This window comes from Polyodon spathula, chromosome 9 (assembly GCF_017654505.1).
Source record: "Polyodon spathula isolate WHYD16114869_AA chromosome 9, ASM1765450v1, whole genome shotgun sequence".
NCBI lineage: Eukaryota > Metazoa > Chordata > Actinopteri > Acipenseriformes > Polyodontidae > Polyodon > Polyodon spathula.
Window position 1 is genome coordinate 29,613,479 of NC_054542.1, and position 23,496 is coordinate 29,636,974.

The following is a 23,496-nucleotide window of genomic DNA, read 5'->3' on the forward strand; positions in this document are numbered from 1 at the left end:
AAGATTATTAGGGTGTCAAACAAAATTTATACTGCAATGTGTGGCCCAGAAGCAAAGAGGCAGTTTTAAGAGGCAATTCAATTCATATAAAGAACTAAAAAAGACAATGGATCTACTAGCATATTTCATGTTACATGCACTTTAGATGTAACGATTCCTAAATGCACAAAGGCAAAAAAAAAAAAAAAACACCAGGTAAGGGTTTGTGTTTTCGATCTCTTGGTAGCCTAGGTCCCGACACATGTGGCCCTTTTAACAGTCATCAATAAGGCTGATTAATGTTCACTTAGTTTGACCTGTTATCACCAAGTAGTGGAATGTTGCTTTATACCCCTTTCTTTGGAGATTGAAAACAGCTGAAAAAGACAGTAATTCATTCATTCAGCATTCATTCTGTGTTTTTCTGTCCTAGGATACAATCCCATCAATGTTGTAAAAACATGTGGAGTACTCCGGAAAAACACTGTCACAATAGCTTCGGCCGCTGCAAACAGGAAATCTAGAACATGCAGAATTATGGAAACTCTTACATAACATGCAATACTGCCTGGAGGATGCTACAGAGCCATTTTCAATTAAGTATGAAAGGGATGCACTGATGGACTGGATGAGAACCTAGACTGTGATGAATACATGTGCACTAGGGTCTATTGAAATTGCTTTGTGGATGATGGTGACCAAGACGGTAAGTTGGCAAATTTCATTGTACTGCAGCTTCAGAAAAAAAGTTACAATGGCCACTTTCAAATGACCAGCATTACTTCAGAAAAGGAAACTGCCTACAATTTTAACAGCAACACAAGAAACATTTGCTGGAAAGCAGTTACGGATGAGCATCTGTGAACATTTTTGATCCACAGTGATTTTATGGTATACTGCGTACAACAATTTAATCTGGCTCCTACTGTGCACAGTGTCACTCACACACTTGTCTGTTACCAAATGATCTTCAACACTGTAGAGGGCATGAAGTGACACTGTCGCTAGTGTTAAAGAGAAAAGTAAATTTATTTATTTAGGAGCCTTTTCTACACCTAAACTAATAACTGACCTGCTGACTAATGCACATTTGCACACTGTTTTTTTTTTTTTTTTTTAAATCTGTGAAATTGCAAATGTACAAAGCTCAGAAAGTAGCTAGATAGATTTTTCCAGACACACAAACAAGAAGATTATGAATTAGTCTGTCCTGAGGAGATTGATCATTAGTTTGGAGCAGAGATCACAGTCACAGTTTAATTACAGTATTAGAGTGTTACTTCATTAACAAAAAATACAGACAAACAAATGTGACAACCACTGACAAAAAGTTACAGTAATAAGATTGTGCTTCTGTTTTAAGAGGTGAAAAGTACTGTTGGTAACATACATTCCCAGAACTCGCACCAGTTTTCATGACCCATTCAGGAACAGACATGCCATGTTTAATGTCAATTGGATACATAATCTTAAGTCTCAGTTTAGCATCAACACTCTTGCCATCCAATACTACAGTAATTACTAAATACTGACACCTGGCATGTGTTCCATATAGTATATCGACAGCCACCCAATGAAGCACATACTGTAAGATCTACTTCTTATCCTAGATTTGTGTGCATCACTGCTATACAAATCACCTCGGTATATTATCTGCAATACGTTCACATGGTTTTACCTGTAATAAGCAAGTTCTGACTAGCAAGCCAATGATAAATCTGTCTGCGCTTAGCAATCATTTAGCCCTGAGTGCAGTTAGGTGTCAGCTATCTTGTCAACCTTTCATTTAAAAAGTCCATGTGAATAGCAGAATTGTGAAATGCAATACTTACCTTGTGTCTACACTTTAAAACCACCCCATAGGCTCCTGAAAAAGAAAACAAAATGTGATCAATCACTGCGAGTAGCAGAGAAGTGAAAAAACCAGGCAAAATATGTGTTGTTTTGTTTTGTTTTTAATTACTCTTCTTTAAGGACCTGTGAGTGACTGGAGGACATTTTATAGTACTGTATGTCAAGACTCCTCTGTGTATATAACTTAGTCAACTTACACTCATACCATATTATCTAAGTTTGGTAGAACTGACTAAAATAGTTACTCAGTAGCTGAACAGAGAATCAAGGCTAGTCCACTGAACCACGTTTTACTAAGGCGCCAACAGTTTAAAAGAAAACAAAAACCTCTCTCTTGCTTTCTGTTACTCAGCGTGGTTATACAACTTTTTAAACTTGAACCAAAATATGCACATAACTAGCATTATGGTGGGACTTGACTGGTCTTGTAAAAAACCGAACTGTACACCAAGTGAAGCTTGAATGTGTAATATCTTTGCTCCCACTTTTAAGAACGGGACTGTATTAAGTATTAAAGTAATTTAAAATGACGCCCTACTAAGCACCTTCCTGTGTGAGTCAAGCTACGTTTATAAACAATAGCAAGTATCAGAACAGGATTTTTTGTTCCAAACCCTTCTTGTTACTGCGGTAACTACAGCACTCCTCACATAGTTGAGATGCCATCAGATTCTGGCACTATATCGTCTTCATCTTGAGTTGTATTAAAGCTAAGATTTAAAAGCATGAGTGTTTTAAATAGTGTGACATTTCTGTGAATGAAAGCTGCTGCTATAAAAATGTATAGAATGTATAAAGAAAAAACTATAAAGCATGTGTTGCTCAAGAACATGGCATGGAGCCTATTTGAAACCCTTGACGTATTTGGCACCCTTAAAACCATTAACAGTGCCTTCTAGGATAAAATAAAACTGTGAAATAAATTAGTTTAAAGTCCAGAGAGCCCTTACACTTATGCTTCTAATCATATTTGCTACTAATCTGCACAAGTATTTCAAAGACACTGGGCAGGCTTTTGTATTACAGCAGACAGTAACCATTGATTTCTTGGGCGTTTCGTTTCTCTTTATTTGTGTTCTACCTAGGCTATTTTGGTTGTCATTATCTGACACACCGCAATCTTGCCCGTTCAGTTTAGTGATTCATTTCAAATGTAGATTATAGGATTATATGCAATTTTCAATGATGTTTTCATTTGCCCTTTTGACAACATCACAACTTACAGAAACTTGTGTAGCAAACAGCCTACTTTCTATACTTAACATTTGTTCAGTTAAATTTCATGTAGTTTTACTTTAAATGTGTGCTTGAAGTCATCGGTAATAAACACAAGTTCACAGACCTTAAACAACTGCATAGGCCACAATACAGATCTTCAAGTTTGTTTAGAAAGTTTGAAAATAATTTGAATCCCCGATTTATTTAGGTATGGAGTTCCTGAGGCCCATAGGTTTAAAACCCACACATTCCTGGGAGTGCACCGCAGAAGGGAGTCACGGAACAACTTGTTTTTCAGTAGGTAATAAAAATAGGCCTAATAAATGTGTTTATGAATTCCCCTGTCAATATGGTTCCAGTCTTGGTTCTGTTTCCCAATATTTTAATAAGAAAAGGGGTCTGAATGGAAATGAGGGAAATCTCCAGTGGTTCTGTGTTTATCTGTCCTTAAACTTTTTGGAGGAAGGTGTATATAGTTGTATAAAACAAATATAGTTTAAGCATGTCATTTTTCAGATTAACAATGCTTTAGGAGGTCAAAAATAGCTTTTTTTATATTTGAATTATGGAAATGTTTAAACATGTTCCTGGGGCAGCTTTGGACGATATAAATACAAAGGAAAACTAAGTGAATGAGGTATCCACAGCACAGAATTAGCACATAAACCCAGAGAATAATCCTTACTAAAACAGTTAGCTAATCCCAGGCAATCCTTTACAAAAATTCCATTAAAGATTAAAATTAAAAATAAACATGCAATAATGCGTAAATAAACAAGTAAAGGCTGACAAAAGCGCTGACGAGTATGTCTCCTTAAAAAATGTGCAGATGGTAATACAGTTAGCCTTCATGTAAACACAACTAATATTATATCTGTATCAACATTTGCTTCTTGGAAAACAAAATATATAGTAGGTGGCACTGATGTGATACATTCATACTCTCTTTAGCTATTATTTATCCATATATCATAAAAAATATAGTACAACTGTAAGTAACCTGAAAAAGTAGATCACCACCAAGCATAAGGACATTAAAAAAGTGAGACCGACAGACAGATGCTTCAATATACTACAGAATCGTAAGCACACAATATCTTGAGAGCAACAGTGTCCTTAGCGAGTTTCAACAGAATAGGATAAGCAGTTATCTAGATATATGGAAAACTTTAGGTTGACATACAGACAGACAAAATCATTTGTAGTGTCCGTGCTTGTCTCTAGTTGCTCTCCAGTGAAGGAAGCATCTGAATAAGGAATCATTGGAGTTTAATATAATTCATTCACTTCCTTAATACCAAGTTCCACTTGCTTTCCTTCTGCAATGCTTTATAAAATGTTTGGTCTAATTTCCTATTTAATTACAATGTGTTTATTAAAGCATCCAGTCCATTGCCTGTAGAAAAACTCAGACTATAGTTAATGAAGAAATGGCCTCACTGCATTAAGGTTAATTCAACGTTGGTGTATCATTTATTAAACAGAAATAAGATGTTACCAAAACAATCGTTAATGATTGAGGAATAACTGAGAATTATCCAAGGCAACTTACAGAAACTTAATATATTTCTCTGCGCTTTACAATGCTTACCTATGTTTTACCATGCTTTTACCATGCTTTATTACACGTTACTATGCTTTTACTATGGTAAACTTTTATAAGGATGTTGTCCACTATTTTGCAAATCACTGCTTTATATTTTAATTTATTGTTTTTATTGATTTAGGGACAGAGTACTGTAGTTACTTTATTTTTTTGCCAACAGTCTTCAAGCACTCAGCTCTGTTCAATTTTAGAAGTACTCAATTTCTTTAGAACATGAGGTAATGTCTAGTTTTCTTAAATGCTTACATCATCTTTAACAAAACTCACAATAATTCCTTCAGCATTGAAGCGCAGTAAAACTTAACTCAGCAGGACATGACAGTACTTTCTTTTTGCCTACAGCATCATTTATTCAAAGAACAAGCAACATCCTTTAGTATAATGACTGGCTTCTGGTCTACTATACACTAGACAAGTGCATGAATGATGGTGTTGTTCTTCAACATGGGTGGCAACAGGGAATAATCCCATATCCTGAGAGTGCCTCAACCCCGCCAGGTTGTAAGTGTAGGCAGAAGAGGAGCCACAAGAACAAGACAATTTTGTTTTAAAAAAATCTGCCTGGCACCAACGTACATAAGGGCGTGGTGATACAAAGCTTCTAAGACTTAGATAACAATGTGTGCAGTGTTTTATGATGAAGTAATATATTCCTTAGATAGATATATATATATATATATATATATATATATATATATATATATATATATATATATATATATACTCTCTGAAAAGTAAAAAAATGGTTAACAGCAATGACATATACGCCACGTATAGTTTGCGCGATGACGCTTGTAGAGACAAGGTTGGTCGCACACTCAAAAATCTCTTCTTTTATTATCCAACAGATTCCTCTTACATTTGGTTTTAAAAGCTTTTAATTATTTATTGAAACAAAACAAGAAACAAACACAATACGTTTTGACACATAGTGTGTCTTCATCAGATGTTGCAGTCTCAAATGACAACTCACTGGAAAAAGCTTAGCTATGCAATCTTACGGAATGCCTTCATATATATATATATATATATATATATTATATATTATATATATATATTATATATATATATATAGATAGATAGATAGATAGATATAATGATTTAAACAACAGCGATATTTAGATCCTACACTCTTTAGATGAATTATAAAGATCCCTATGAATCATCTATAAGTATATTCTTATTCCCTGCTCTATTATATCATTAGCTAGCGAATGTTTATGGATATAAATTTGCAACAAGAATCATAAATGGATTTTCATTATTCCTTTTTAGTCATTTCATTTTGAAAACTGTTGTAACAAAAAATAAAAAAAATTACCAAACCCTTAAAAAATGGGGCAGGACATTTGGGACTGACTAGAATGTTACCTATTTTTAGAAAGGGCTTTTTCTGTACAACAACAGCTTAATAGCATTTTGGATTATACAAGGGCAGCAAATATTTAATAATAATGTAATGTCCCAATAACTTTCCACAAACACCATTGGTTGGGCTCTCAGTTTTGCTAGACAGAAAAAAAATTGCCTTTGCTACAGAAAGGTGACTTAGTTTGGGCTTGTTTTTAGACAATTATTTACAGAACCAAAGTCTTAACTTACCTTCACCTACAATCCCAAGGACTTCAAATTTATTCATCACATTACCAATGGCAGGAATCTTCATGAAGACAAATTCCTCCTGTGATATGGCCCACAAAGCACTGCTCAGTGAAGGGTGTTAACAGGCAGAGTGCAGAAACCACGGATGATTTCTCCAGTACAGCAAACGCCTCTGATTGCCTGGAACCTCCTCATACTTATCTCACACACCAGGTCAGAAAGGATACCACCTGCAGGCAAACATCAAAAAGCTAGTTTAAGAGGTAACATTGTTAGAAACTACTAAGCATATGAACTGTTATACAGTTGTATGTTATACAGGAGAATGTTTATGTTTAATTATATTCCCTGGCTGTTTGGTAACAGGTACTTTTCTCCTAGGAGTTAAATAATGGCAGGAGTTAACTGAAATAAATCATTTGGACAGATGTGATGACCACTGCCTTCATTTGCTTCAAATGCAATTTGAAGTGACGGATGAGCAAGTACGATGTCTGCTTATTATTAGTCTCTGCTGCAATTTACTGTATCTATGTGTAATTGAAACATCCTACAAAGTTAGTTGATCAAACCAGTACATTCTTTGTCTTTTTTATGGTCCTCATGAAACACGAGGTACACTTGCACTGACCATAATCAGATATGGTGCATGCCTCGGTCCAGCAGAGATTGGCAGTTATGCAAAGGGACAGCCAGCTGGGCCTCTAAATGTGAAAGGCATAAGAAGATAGAAAGTGAATTGCACCACTGCTTCACCTAGCTCGTTTCAGCAGAAACACTTGGTATCTGCAGAAGCAAAATCTCATACATTTGCTTACCCTTCATAGTAAAAATCTGAACGGCCTTTAGGCTGCCCTGAAAAGATCAGGAAAGAATCACTGAGGGTGTGGCCCATGCTTAACATTATTTGGACAAGTCTTACCTACCTAGCTCACAATACTGACATATTTTCAAAATGAAAACAAAGAAAGATCAAAATGAAAAACCACCCACCTATTCTTTAAGCGTGGTCTTACACATACTCCAGGCATGTCATACATGTAATTGGAACTCCAACAACCTCACACTGAACCACAGAATTCTCAAAACAGCTTATGTTGTGGCCTTGACAGCTCTGATTGAAAAGAAAACTCTGAGTACCGTAAAGGGGGTTGAGGAAGCTGTGATACAAAGCCTAGAAAATGGGAAGCTTTCTAAAGTTCCTGACATATTATTTATTTCCCATGTTTGCATATGCATCTCCCCAAAGATCCCAGAATCAGGAAGTACAGCAGCACTCAGTCCAGTGTTGGGTTTGAAACCAAAAACACTCATAATTGTCAGACATGCTAATCACACATAGCAACCAGCTGTACACTGTTCAGTCCTCAGCTTCGCTCTGGTAACATGGACCAAGAATCTTGGCCAAGAAAATATAGAGAGACAGCTCCAATTAGAGTTAGGGTCAGAGCTAGGGTTAGGGTTGGAGCTACTGTACGGTGATGGCTGGAGCTAGGTTTAGGGTTGCTATACATTTTTGTTTATGCTTTCAAAAAGAATGACATGTTATTACCACAGCAAATACAATATCTCACGAGTTTCAGACACAACTTCATCTCTGACTGTTTTTCTCAATGAACTGTATATTGAATGTCCAGCCACAGTACGATAGCTACAGTACAGTCTTTATGTTGTGAAATCGCATGCTCCACTAGAAACTGGTAACATAAACTGAGAAAAAACGGTTCACTTTCAGAAGCATTGACATGTGTAAGAAATGATGGAGGGTCCAAGACAAGAACTGCATACCATGAGCACAGCTATTTATAGATGCCTCTTGTTTTTGTAAATCAGGCCCATATCAAACCCGCCGAATTATTTGTTTCAACCACAATGACTACCCCTAATTTTCCCGCTGAAACATTTAAGCTTGACTGTTTTATATTTTGTCGCATGTATCGTTAGTAATGTAAATTGTTTAATTTATCAATTCCAATTCCAAGTAGCAACATTTTATTTGCATTACTGTTCCCCATCACCGTTTCAAAACTGGCTTCTTTATGTTGGATTACTTCCAAGACCTCACAAGATTGCAATTACCCAAAGAGATTACCCAGACATATTTTTTGTACATTACACATTGCTACAACATTATTTTTTGCAATGCCAGGCAAGCGGAAATACCTTGTCATTTGAAACCTTAAAAAAAAACTAAAATAAAATGACAAGGGCTCTCGCTGTTGGCACTAAAAGGCTCCTTTTAAATATATTCAAACTTTATGATGTCACAACAGAAGAACCTCACTTTGCCCATTTACAGTCACAAAAGTATATGTGACAAGAAATACCCTTGAATATGAAAAATATTGAATGTTTTTCATATTCAGTGCAGCTACTGTATGCCATGCTTATACAGAAACTTGATATTGCCAGTGTTTAATTTTATCTATACTGTATATTACTTTTAATTATATATTATATACATATATACACACACATTTATATACACACATGCACACACAATTATGCATCACTTCTATATTCATTAGAAATCACATAAATATTATTATTAGTTCATATTTTATACAATTTGAGCAGACAGAATCAGTTAGCTTTGTAAAAAATTGGGAGGAAAATTAGTTAGAAAGAACAACTTAAGAGAATGTGTGCCTTCTGGGGAACAAAGTTAAAATAAAGTAGTTTTTGCTTTGTTTTTTATTTATAAACCAAGAGGGTATGGCAGAAAAGAAATACATGATTCTAGTAAAACTTTTAAGAAAACACTTGAGGGAAATACTTTCAGGATGTAGAATAAGCCTGCTTTTAAAATCTATACATAGACAGACCCCATTCGCAAGGGAATGTGAACCTTAAATTGGAACATATAGGCCTAAATACAAAAAAATCAGCTCATTCTTCAGTAGTCTGCTGGGACTCAGGGTGCAGGGTCAGTGCTGCTGCAGAAAGTCTATTAAGCAGATGTATTATCCCTACATCTTCAAAACCTGAAATCTAGATGTACATGTTTCTCTATATGGGGGAGGGGGTATCTGTGGACAAAGGAAGGGATGGGAAGTACACTATATATTATTTTTCATTATTTTTATTTTATGTTATTTTGATATATGAAACTTTCCAACTATGCTCCACAGTGAAAGTCATAAAACACACTGAAGAAAATTCCCACACAAACGAGACAAACTTTTCAAAAACATTGGGCCAGTTTTATCAAGCAACACTCAAAAGTGTACCCAAGCTGCTTATTACTAGTTTTGAAACATTGCTGCACTAATTTCATTGAACAATTGCTATGATTATTATGTTCCACTTGGAGGTACTGTATAAGGTTAAACCAGCAAATCGGTTTTAATTCTCCTGCCACAAACCAGTCATAGACCAAACATCCCGTAGTCATCCAAATTAAAACAAATTAACAGAAAAAAACATGTAGGGAATATAGGCTAAACTTTAAAACAACCTCAAGTATGAGGTAAGGTATTGATTTACATATAAGTTATTATCAGGCTCAGAGATGTAGATTCAAAGACCTTTATATGAGGCATTCCCCATGTGGTGAGCAAAATGTTTCATCTTCTCCCTCTGAGGTGAAACCAGAGCCCCTTCTCACTGCACTGACACAATTCTGTCTTTTCACTATTATCATTACATGGCACAGTTCAACAGAAGACACAGAAGTCTTAAATTCTACAGCCAAAGAAATGTGCACTTTTTACAGCAGCACTCCTTTTATCTACTTTGAGAACATGAATTAGACGTTAGCCAACAGCACCAGGGGTTTTTTTGGACAGCTTTATGGGTATTCAGAAGCCTGTCTTGGAGCCTGCCAGCATCTGAAAGTCTTATCCATTGATTATTTGTCTAAAATGATCAAATCAGATAAGTGATGCTTATTAGCTTCCATGACTATGAATTCAGAAGACAGATCAATAGCATTGAGGGTTCCAATCATCAAACAGTGCTATATATTTTAAATTGAACTTCTATTATCTGCTTTGTTCAGCCTTTTTTAGATGACCATCATGTTTTCCAGGTGAATATATCCCTGTAGTACTAATTACCTGTGACACTACCAAGTGGTGCATCCAGTAAAGGCGCTCCATATGGAGTGCAGGATGCACCCTATAGCCTGGAGATCACAGGTTCAATTCCAGGCTGTGTCACTGCCAACTGTGACTGTGCTGCAGTGGAGTCATTCAGATCTGATGGCTTCACTATGGATCCCTAAGTCACCAGGGGGATACAGCAGTGAACCAGGATTAATAATAACACAATTGGAATTTCTAAATTGGGGAGAGAAATGGGGTAAAAAAAAAAAAAAACATTAAATTAAAAATCATCATTAAAACAAAATCACTAAATTAAAAAAATAAATAAATAAAAATTAGGCTCCACCAAAAATAGTGGATAACATTCACCTTTATTCTTGAGTTGGTTGAACCCATTTTAAGCTTGAATGTGCCATTGCTGATACTGTATTGTTCCCCCCATTTGATTCTAATGCTGCAGTAAGGTACAGCACATACACATAATATGTCATTACCTTGACTGACAAGTATGGCAAAAGTGTGTTGCAGGCTAAGGTGTGATGAAGCTACAGTACATGCTGCAGTGAGGAGTGAAAGGACACAATGTGGTTGCGGTTGAATACACAAGAAGACTAATTTCACACCACTCTGCTGCTTGGCCACACACTCCATTCCTCCCTCTCCCCCTCTGGCTTTCCTCTCTACTGTAATTTCCCCTGCTCATCCTCATTTGTCTCCTGTAATTCATCTGGCCTCTTTCCCTTACCTTATCTCTCTCCTCTCTGTCTACCCCACTTAGCCTTCTGTCAACACAGCTCTCACTCACAGACACTCCAACCACAAAAGAATGAAGAATCTCACGACTGTCAGAAACTATTTTCGGAATCCGCCAGTGAAGCCAAGGCAACTTCCGATAATTTCTACCAACAGCTCACATCCAAGAACAACCCCACTGTAAGTAACATCATTAATTACTTTTCCATTTTGGATCCAACATCAATACCTTTCCCATTACCCCCAAAACTACCTTTTCCAGAACACTTGTTTTTAAGCTAAACTTATTTCAAGTTATGGCGGGGGTCAAAAGTTTGCAATGCAATACAGTTACATCACTTCAACCATTTCAAAAAAACAAAAATAAAGAGTAGTAATCAAAGAGAGTCACTGGAAAGTGAAGAGATCATGTGACCTACACTCGCAAAGGTCGAAGAGAACTAGAACTCCTACCCCAATCCCTTCTTTTTGATGAATTTCAAGGCTATACTTTTTTTTTTTTTGACAATTTTTCTATTTTCCTGGCTGTCACAATGTCAGAGCATAAAAAAAAAACCCGGCTTCGCCAGCTTCAACCCCCGATTGGAAACGCTTTAGACCATATTCAATAAATCCCTCCGGAGGCCTGCATCGCGGACGCCATTTCCCAAGTGCTCACCAAGCAACACGAATCCCTCGAGGCAGTGTTCACTAAGGCCTCGAATGGAAGGAGTGAAAGTTTTGCCTCGGGAAACCGGAGAAAGACAAGAGCAATGAAGTGAGATATTTGGCACTGCACTTCTGAGACAGACAAACTACATCTCAAAATAGCTAATCTCGAAGACAGATCCAGACGCAACAACATCAGAATCTGTGGGCTGGCACCGAACCGGGAGAGAGATGATCCTATCGGCTTTCTGCAAAAAATGCTTCCTAAATGGATCAACTCACTTGCAGGTGACCCAATACTGATTGAACGTGCACAAAGAATCTACAGTGGTAACTTGAATGGTTCTGATCTTCAAGGTTCTCTGGTACAAAGATCGTCAGGCTATTACAGAGGCAGTCAGAGAAAAGAGTCCTATTCAAGACACTGGTAAATTACTCAGATTACAGCACGGCTACTGCACAGAGGCTCAAGGCTTATCCTGGAGTTCAGAGAAAGCTGCAAACACTGGGTGTCACTTTTTCATTTATCCAGCTGCCCTACAAGTTTCTTATAAAGGAGAACGTCTCTCCTTTTTTAATCGGTTATTGAGGCAAAACTCAACAATTTCCATCACAGTGTTTTATAGTAACTACAGGCATGATACTCTAGATGCATACATGAAGTCAGACGACCACCACATAAGATATGTCTGCGTTCATGCAGGGATGGTCAAAAGTAAAAGGCCATGGCTGTTTTTTTTCTCCAAGCCATGAAAAATAAGCTGCACAGACATCAGGGTTCTTTCAAGGCCTTTTCAGCCTGTCGCCACCCGGCTGAAAAAAACAGATCTGCCCGTCTTGCAGATGCTACTGTGCCTTTAACAATAAGGATTGATTTTGCTTCTAGCAGACCGTTTCTGCGTAAAAAAAAATCTTGGAACCACATGACAGCTGTGTTAGGTCTTAACACAACATGTAACCAGTCAGAGAGCTGATGGGGCGAGTTTTCTGTGTTAAGAAGTTCGAGAGGCTAAAACGCTAAAAATTACTGCCAAAAAAATAACCAATTATTTTCAAAGCTAAAATAGTTACAGTGAATGCAGGGGTTCAAAATAAGCCGGCGATCGGAGCAATCCATCATCTAATACTATATTTGCGCCAGATACTTTATTAAAAAAAATGTTAAGATTATTTTTGGGTATTATCATCAAGTCCACTTTTTGTTGTATTATTGTACTGCAAGGTGATATACAGTATATAACAGATATAGATATGCACCATGGGGGTTCATATATAGAGGCTGTATGCCTTTAAGAAGAAATTTGTGATGGGATATCAGCTGACATACAAATACTTAAGTGCAGCTGTGCTGGATTATTACACTTCAGTATCACGCAACAGTGACCGAACGTGTGCGAGTACTGTGTTTTTGGGGGGGGGGGGGGGGGGGGGGGGGGGGGGGGTAAATTATTAAAATTAACAGTTGCATTAAAAAAAATGTAGAACAGAGAAAAATAAAATGTGCATTAACAAAATGCCCTGAAAACTTAACATAAAGAAAACAATTTAAACAAAGCAATAAGCTCAATAATTAAGCTAAAAAGGAAGTGCAAAGGTTACCGCCTTTTTTTTTGGTGAACTCCAGTAACGATCTTGCCCCAGTCAAATCGTAGAGTGCTTAAATAAGCATGGTAACTTACCATAATAAAAAACAGTCACGAAAAAGAAAATGTAGAACATAAAAAAGAGCAACCAGATACAGCCAACGAAAAACAATATTCAAATTCTTTGTCGTATTATATATTTAAGGTAAGACAAGTTTATTTGTTCATTAAAAGTGCTCCCGGCTATAATGTTCTGCCGTCCAGCTGTACAGAATTCCTGCAGAGAACCCTGTTACTTTACTGTATGTAGTGGTATTGTTTTTGTCCTGTATAAAAACAATAAAAACGTGATCACAAAAAACAAAGCAGCAGTTACACTTATTAATTTTTAAATGTACTTATAATAAACAAAAAAAAAACATTAAAAGTGTTATAAAAATGTTCAAGCACCTAACAGAAAAATAGAATAGTTTTTCATTGCTAATATCTTACCTGTGACATAGATATATACAGTGCCTATAGAAAGTCTACACCCCCTTTCAAATTTTTCACCTTTTGTCGTCTTATAGCCTGTAATTAAAATGCATTAAAATAGTTTTTTTTTTATTATTATTATTTATCTACACATCCTACACCACAACTTCCAAGTGAAAATATTCTAGAAACTTGTAGAAAATTAATTAAAAATAAAAAATTAACTAGCTTGGTTGGATAAGTGTCCACCCCCCTTGTAATAGCAATCCCAAATTAGCTCAGGTGTAACCAATCGTCTTCAAAATCACACACCAAGTTAAGTGGCCTCCACCAGTGTTAACTTGAAGTGATTTATATGATTTCAGGATAAATTCAGAAGTTCCTGTTGGTTCCCTCTGCTGGGTAGTGCATTTCAAAGCAAAGACCAAGGCGCTTTCAAAAGAACCCCGGGACAAATTTGTTAAAAGTCACAGATCAGGGAAAGGGTATGAAAAAATATCAAAGGCCTTGAATATCCCTTGGAGCATGGTCAAGATGACTATTAAGAGGTGGAAGGTGTATGGCACCACCAAGACCCTGCCTAGATCAGGCTGTCCCTCCAAACTCGATGACTGAGCAAGAAGGAGACTGATCAGAGAGGCGACCAAGAGGCTAATGGCAAGTTTGCAAGAGCTACAGGCTTTTATGGCCAAGACTGGTCAAAGTGTGCATGTCACAACAATATCCCAAGCATATGGCCTGTATGGTAAGGTGGCAAGTAAGGAAGCCATTACTCAAGAAAGCCCACCTTGAATCACGTTTTGAAGTATGCAAAAAAAAAAAAAAAAAAAACACTCAGGAGATTCTGTAGCCATGTGGCAAAAAGTTTTGTGGTCTGGCAAAACTAAAATTGAACTTTTTGGCCTAAATACAAAGGGTTATGTTTGGCGCAAATCCAACACTGCACATCACCCAAAGAACACTATCCCTACTGTGAAGCATGGTGGTGGCAGCATCATGTTATGGGGATGTTTCTCATCAGCAGGGACTGGGGCACTTGTCAGGATAGAAGGGAAAATGAATGGAGCAAAGTACAGAGAAGTCCCTGAGTTAAACCTGCTGCCCTCTGCAAAAAGCTGAAACTGGGACGGAAGTTCACCTTTCAACATGACAACGACCCAAAGCACAGCCAAAGCTACACTGGAGTGGCTAAGGAACAAAAAGGTAAATATCCTTGAGTGGACCAGTCAGAGCCCCGACCTAAATCCAATTAAAAATCTGTGGCATTACTTGAAAGTTGCTTTCCATCAATGCTCCCCAAGGAACTTGACAGAGCTTGAACAGTTTTGTAAAAAAGAATGGTCAAATATTGCCAAATCTAGGTGTGCAAATTTGGTAGAGACCTTTCCCAACAGACTCACAGCTGTAAGTGCTGCTAACGGTGCTTCCACCAAGTATTAACTCAGGGGGGTTGAGACTTATACAATTATGATCTTTCCATTTTGTATTTAATATATAACTTTTTTTCCCTAAACATTGTGGAGCATGGTGTGTAGATAAGTGTAAAAAAAAATCCTCATTCAAATGCACAAAACTCTGAGGCACTGACACAACAAAATGTGAAAAAAGTTCAAGGGGTGTAACTTTCTATAGGCACTGTGTGTGTGTGTGTGTGTGTGTGTGTGTGTGTGTGTGTGTATATATATATATATATATATATATATATATATATATATATATATATATATATATATATAATGTGTGTGTTGTCCTCTCTTCAGAAACATCTTTGTCCTCAACTGAGAAACTTCCTGTCAGAATGATTTAGTAGCTTTTATCACAACCTCAATTTTCCTGCAGTGAAAGTGGATTCACTTGTCCCCTCTATTATAGTGTCTGGTGCACAAATGCAGGGCAGGGTATATTTTCAAATGGTACAGAACTGGGTCAGGCCGGTCTGGCAGCAAAGAAACAGCTCCTACAGTAGGAATCCCAGCTCACTGAGATGCAATATGTCCTTTTCACGGTGGAGTCCTGCTTCCATTATCACATCAGAGGGGGTCAAGTAACTAACACAAGGTCACGCAGTGAGTCAATAAGGGAAAATTGCAAGGTTTAATTTACCAATAGCAACTACAGCTTATTTTCAACAACGGTCAGTGTACCTATTAGCAATACTATGAAATGAATCAATTGGAATATTCAAGAGAATAATAAATATCAAATGCAATTAATTATACCTAATCAATGCTGTTTGCAGTGGTAGAACAAAAAAAAAAAAGGTTAAGTTATATCAACGAGGGAAAAGGGATGAATAAAAGACTAGCAATATTGGCAGCATTTGACATTAAAATCTATTTTTTTTACTATCAACAATACATTTGTTTAAAAGACAAGACCTTTATAATTTATTGCAAATACAGTACTACGATAATTTGCATTTGTTGCCAGTTTATGAAATAGTGATCACGAACAACACCACCTAGCTGTGTCTGTAAATCCATCTGCAAGTGAGCAATACAGCAGTCTCTAAAGTATCCAAGCCAATCTTCCTGGTAATTAAGCCCTTCTAAAAATCCCTCTACAGATTAAAAGTCATTTAAAATAAATCAAGTGATGAATAAATCACTGACTGGAAATCAGATCAAATGAGAGTACAAAATATCTGACTTCGAGAAAGCATCTGGAGTACCATGCAGTAATATGTCCTTCAAACTAAAGCAATTTCATCTTCTACTGTAAATTAGAAAACAACTTGTCTCAGGTGAGAAACTAAAATAATAACAAAAATAAAGCTAAAAGTGCTGCGGGTGCTTGTCCTTTTTTGTATTCAACAGGTTACACTAGCATAAAGTCACACTTTCATAAAGGCAGTACAGTAAGTATAAGAATGTAGGTTGCAAGATATAAAAACATTTTTAAAAAAAACTTCAACATACAGAAATACAGACTGACCTAAATAACTACGAACATGGTACTGTATCTGTTGACTCACAAATTATGCAACAATAACACCTTCTACAAGTCAGTTGGCTGTTTTAGAGCAGTACAAAATGCTACATAGAAAAGGAAATGTTTTTTGCTAATTCATTTTTATCAAACAAAATATGGCACATCAATGCAGTAAAGAGAGGCCATAGAACAGTGTATTTGAAATCTGATCCCGTATTTTGCAGCTTGCAGCAACAATCTCTCATGTGTCTTAGCTTTGTGTCATTTACTGTTTCAGTCTCCTGGTGACTTTTTAAAACCCAGATTTGAAAGCACCTCTGCGACCCCCACACGGCTCTCATATTCATGTCTAAAATCCAAGTACATCTGACAGAGCACAGTGAAACCAATAGCATACTGTACGTGGGCAGGACTACAGGGGGGGTAAGGGGGCAGGGGGCATTTTTGCTCTACCACTTTATACAATATAAATGTGTTCAACTGGCAAAGCTGTAGTATCAACTTAACTACTCATTCCAGCATTACTAATATCTTTTAAACTGTGTTTTGTGCGATACTACTCAAGATGTAGCCTAAGCCTTATCTTATCATAAATATAATATGGATAGACGTATACTTTAGATTTGTATTTTATAAAACACACTAGAATCACTACTGACATTGATAGGCACATGAAGAAACAGTAAAACCAGTCTCCCAAAGAAGTGATCAGCAGTTCCCAAATTGTGGTTTGCAAAATGTCCCAAGGTAGGTCTCTGAACAGGGTATAGATAACATATACAAGTGCTGGGACAAATATACGAATACTCGAACAACTATTTTTTGACTTATTTACCATCTCACCAGAATTTATATTATAATATAATTTATATATAATTTAAATATATATACAAATTGTGTATGTGTATGTAATATAAATAAATAAATAAATAAATAAATAAATAAAAGACAGTACAGAAACTATCTTGTCCTCAATTCAGAAACATCTTTGTCCTCAATTCAGAAACTTCCTGTCAGAATGATTTAGTAGCTTTTATCGCAACCTCAATTTTCCTGCAGTGAAACCGGATTCACTTGTCCTCTCCATTATAGTCTGATGCACAAATGCAAGGCTGGGTATATTGTCAAATGGTACAGAACTGGGTCAGGCCTGTCTGGCAGCAAAGAAACAACTCCTACAGTAGGAATCCCACCTCACTGAGATGCAATATGTCCTTTTACTGTGGGGTCCTGCTTCCATTATCACATCAGAGGGGGTCAAGTAACTAACACAAGGTCACGCAGGATCAACACAGCAGTTCTTAAGCCTTTATTTAAAAGGTTTAGACAGTAAAAAGTAAACAAACCAGATTATGCACATGCATGCATAGTGATCTCTATGGAAAGCAATCTGGGACAAAAACGCGTTGTGCTTCTTTAGAGCCAGCCAGAATCTCATGAGACAGAAAAAAGGCAAGCATGGCATTCTGAAATGCCTCTCTTAAACAGTACCCAAATTCCTGAAAATGTTGTGTAGTGATTTTTATATAGACTGTATATTTTTTGTTGCGACTTTCTATTATATGGCATGTAATAAACGAGAACCAAAACAGTGAGTTTTTTCCACTTCACTTTACAACGCCATGTCCACGTTTGTTTTATTTGAAGTGTTTAAAGTTAAATTTCAGTTTTCGTTTGCCTGTCAGCTACAAAAAGGCACAAGTAAACCTCAAGTTATTACTTTATGAAAACGTGTCGCTGGCCACTGTTTACTGTGAAGAAACGGCAATGGCAAGGAATGAAAAAAAGCTAAATAAATAAAATGCGATGTTAACTTTATGTACTATTTATTTTGGGAATAAACAAAACAACTGCGATGGACTGGCATCCTGTCCAGGGTGTACTCCTGCCTTGCGCCCTGTGTCTACCGGGTTAGGCTCCGGCTCACCGCGACCCTGTAAAGGATTAAGCGGTTATTGATAATGGATGGATGGATGGACAAACAAAACAACATTCCACTTGAACTGCTGTTTGAGATCCTTTGTTTTGTAGTTAATTCACTTGGGTAAAGCAAATCCTACACAATGTATTATTTACTCCTGACATATTTTTCTATTTTAATGTGTTCCATATTGTAAGGTCTTGCTGTTAAATAAAGGCATGCACACAGGGGCCACGACCCCTGCCCCTGCTGCTATGCTGTCTCTGCCTGAGTTTAGAGCAACATAATGGCTTTTATTACTTTTTGAAAAACGAACAAATATCCAACAGAATATTTGAATTATGAGCGAATATCCAAACATGAAAATCCTGTGTTCGTCCCAGCGCTAATTCGTATATCAACGTAAAGGACAGGTTTTTTTTTGTTTTCATTTTTAATTAAATAAACACAAAACTAAATCACTAGATTTTTCTTTTTAGAATGAATTTGTTTAACAATGCCCCACTCCCCTTATGCAGTGGACTCAACCACAAATACGAGGTGTCATATTATTAGAAAGCCTTTCAGAAACATCATCAACAAATCTTGCTACTTTGACTGCGTGCCACTTAGTTAGTATCCCTGTGATGGTAAGGTTGCTCAATTTCCTGATAAAAAAGCTAAAAGATGTTCTTAAGACATCGTTGAAGACAATGCTAGGAGAGGAGGATACACACAAAAATCGTCCTGCTGTCGAATTATGCTGTGCAAAGACGAATTGAGGACATGCCAGATGGCAAACGTTTGCAGTTGAATTGATTCTGAACAATGGTATGCATTTTGTACAGCATAAAAGTATCAGTCTTTATTTGTATTTTAATGCTACAGTAAAAAGTAAGCTGTTGCTGGAAAGCTCTCTGTGCTCTATCCAAATATGCCCATTTTTATATTTAAGGTAAAACAGACTTTTTACCTCTAAGTTTGTATCAAAATCAGCCTTGGATCTTGACAGGATCAGGAGGTACTCACTCATTACATTGTGTCATTGCAGTTTTATGGGTGACACATTTAGAATGACTGGAAAGGAAAAACAACTTGGAGAGGGAGAGGGTAGAGGGTTCAATCAGTCTGCATCATGTGTTGACTAATGGGATGGAAAACAAGTATAAAATATAATTATACTCGTATGTAGCGGATCATATAACTCAATGTGATGCAGACTCAAGAATTCAAGAATTGACAGCTATGCACTGCTGATTGTCTTCTCTTCTTTCCAGGTGGCTTGCTCCATAGGGAGTTTCATTGAGGATGCTTGTGATTTTTGGTACAAACTTAGAGGATGAACTTCAGTGTGAACTTCAGTATCCAACCTTGATCTTGATGTTAGGGCTGACAGTCCAAGTGAGGTCAAAGTTCCACAATTCAAGGTCAAGGGCAAAATTCTGTTTGACGTTAAATATATTTTTTAAAAATGGCATATTTGAACAGAGCACAAAGACAGCTTTCCAGCAACTGTTTACTTTTTACTATAGCATTAACAATAAAAAAGTTACTGGTACTTTTATGTCATTGGTCTGATCTGGGAGCCATTTCAGGTCACATAAATTGGTGACCTCTCACATAAAAAACGTTTCACCTAGAGGGGAAATCTTACATCTCTATGGCACCAACATCCCTGCCAAACAACATCAAAATCCATGAACCTTCGGTTTCGAGGGTTACTGACCTGACAAGGACTGACCCATGTTTAACAAACCTTTGTCAAGGGAAAGTATGTTTGAAAACAAACAATGGAGGTACTTTTGATGCCATGGTAGCTCTACTTTATTTTTTTTTATTTCTATTTAAATCTACAATGTTAAGTAGCTTTTTATAAAATTAGTTTTTTGTTTACCCCCAACTGGTATAAATCAACACGAATAAGGTTAAAAAAAAAAAATAATAATATATTGAATATGCAGATGTAATCAATTTTAATATGCATAATAGTTTTTTAAAGCGTTACTAGCAATGTTACACAGTAATCCACAGCTTCGTTTTTCTCATAACGTCGATAAATCAATGAACCAGCATATTTGGAGAACGACATATCGATAGTGAAAAATTAGGCATCGTCCCAGCCTTATTTACTACATAGTTAATGATGTCACAATCTACTATTCATTTCTATTTAAACATTCAGGCACCACGCTATTTATCCACATTTAATATCTTATATATTATCACATTGTGTTTCTTCTAAAACTAGAAATTAAGTCATTCATTTTATGTTTAGTTTTTAAAGCGTTGAACTATTGCTTCATTTGCTTTTTTATTTCTTATTTTGGATAGGTGATTCTGTATGTTTTTATATAATGCTGTATCTGTCTCCTCCTTCACAGTTTACTGTGTTACATTTTTGGCAAAATATATCGTAAACAAAGTTGCTATATTTTTATACATATTTATTCATAAAATGTTATTACTATAGAATTCAGAAAAGTATATTTGTGCAACTACTGTACCTCAAGTTTTCAAAATAACATTTCATGCAATAATAATTCTGAAATGAATGGAGAATGACCAGCAACAAATGGTTAGGGTCAGAAGAGTGGTGGACTGCACAGTATGTGAGGATCTCATTTCACCTAGCCATACTTTGCCCTTAGTAGATTTTTTTTTTTTTTTTTTAAAGGGGACCACTGCCATAAAAACAATCCATCATCTTTTTGCTGTTAGAATAACGCCTACACACAAAAAAGAAAAAAAAAAACACAAGGGTAAACATTTCAATGTATTCTTGTTGGACTAGCTGCAGTTCTGTTGTTGTTTCTATAATTAGATTATTTGCTGGGATAACCTTCAGCACTAACAAAGCAAAGATTCTTCTCTGTTCCATTAAAGTCCCTCAGCCTCCAACGCTGCTGCCTGAGACATTGACTATAACTCTTAATAAATAGTGCCAGAGCTTTGCATCCCCAAATAATGCATTACAGTTCTCAAAAAAGTAGCTGGCCACAACTTACATCCCTAGAATCAACATCGACATCTGTTTAATCAAAATCAGACCAGTAATTCCCCAAGACATAACCCTCAATAATAGCTCATCCGATCAAGTGTTATGGTAGAGGTAACATGAAAAAATGGTCACAGTAACCATCCACTGCACTCTGCAATATGCAAATATGCAGAGAAGCATTCACGGTTTCATCAAACAAGGTCAACTAGTTCTGAAAGCCTTTATTAGCCTAACCAATCAGAGACCATGGGATCTAGTCAATTAGTCTTGGCAGACCTTAATACCACAGAACTACTCCCTTTTAGAAAATGATTCAGTACCATCAGCTTCCAGCTCTAGCAGGCTTCTATCAGACAGTAGATGTCTGATGGAATGTCACAACTGTGAATCAAACTTGAAATCAATCTCTGCAGGAATACCTTTTTTTTTTTTTTTTTTTTCATTTTTACTTTCCTTAATGAAAGTGCAGATCATATTTCTTGGACAGCAAACTAAACAATGACAAAATTGGTCCAAATGTGTTTCATTATCCACCAAAACCAGCCAATCAATACTTTGCACTGCCAAAAGCAACCAGAGCAGTACCAACAACTGCGGAATCAGCCATTGGCAGCCTGTCAGCTAGACTACCACAAGAATCATAATCGGAGCTTTACAAGTATAGCCAGAGATATAAATCCCCCTCAGTGGTTGTACCGTTCTAAAAGAGGTACTGGTTCCCAATTCCTTTGTGAAGCCTCTGTCTAGACACAGAATCTAGACCCTGCAAAATAACTTCTCTGGAGCCATCCTTGGCCCAAAGACATGATTCACTTGTTTAGAATTTATATATTTTTACAGTGCAAGCAAGCAAAAAATAAAATAATTGCAGATTATCAAGAGACCACTGTGTACTCCCTGTTAGAAAATATTTGTGTTCTCGTATTACTAGAATAAATCTCTGTTAAAATGATTGAGCTTATTAAGCAATGACAGTAACAAGCACAATAATGACACCCACAAAGTTTAAAACCGCAATGTCATCTCCACTGGCAAAAACATCAGGAAACCTACAGTATGTTAATTTGCTAAGCTGTATGCATGATATGCACATTTGCCTCAGATGTTTCTTCTTTTTTGGCTACTCCACACATACAGTACATTTGTAAGATTGTTGGTGGTTTAACCCTATACTTCTTAGAAGCAAGTTTTGCTTCCTACTTAAACAGATGTCTCTGCAACTGTCCCATATGATAATAAAATATTGTGATGGACAGCTCTTTCCAGTCAAATTTGTATAGCTATATTTGTATTATATAGAATGTTTAGTATGTTGGTGTGACTGAGCAAACCTATGAATATGTTTTGTACATTTTTTCTTATTTCTTATTTACATTCTGTTTTGCATTATTAACAGGTGTCTGTTTACTGCCTTCTTGCATACAACAGCTTAGCCTTGCATGCACCCTCTGCTTTATAAGTAAGAAACACTTGTTGACAAACTAAGATAGTTTTTGCCTAGGGGCTCATATTAATTGCAGCCCATAAGAAGCAATAAACGACATATTCAAGATCAATATAACTCAAGGAGCAAAACGTAAATTGAAACATATTTTCCAACTATTTTTAATATGAAGCTTATTTTAAAACTACTTTTAAAGTTCTATGGTACACCACAAGAAAGACACATTTGCCAGATTGTGAGGGGGGGGGGGGAGTACTGTCCAGTCCAGTGGGTTGCAATAAAGAACTTTGAAATAATGCTATGCCTTTTCATTACTTATTGCAGTACAGTCCTGGCTAGCACTGCCGTTTCAATGGTTTCAAGTATCAATATGATTATTAATGCACTGAAACCTGTTTGGAAATAAAAGGTTCATACTACTTATCAAACAATAAACAATAGGGCCTACTTAAATAGTGCC

General features: G+C 36.5%; 1 protein-coding gene across 4 annotated transcripts in view; it reads right to left on the minus strand.

The window, feature by feature from the left end:
- Positions 1-23,496, minus strand: part of cdkl5 (cyclin-dependent kinase-like 5) — a 101,510-nt gene that overhangs the window by 76,835 nt on the left and 1,179 nt on the right. For 3 of the 4 annotated variants that reach the window (XM_041259131.1, XM_041259132.1, XM_041259129.1), the window contains exons 2-3: positions 6,260-6,489; positions 1,812-1,846 (exon numbers count right to left, since the gene is read on the minus strand). In XM_041259131.1, coding sequence (XP_041115065.1) covers positions 1,812-1,846; positions 6,260-6,323 — 99 coding nt within the window. In that variant the 5' untranslated portion in view covers positions 6,324-6,489. Of the gene's footprint in view, positions 1-1,811; positions 1,847-6,259; positions 6,490-6,890; positions 6,952-23,496 lie in introns of those variants that run through there. The other variant, XM_041259130.1, reaches the window with a different exon arrangement.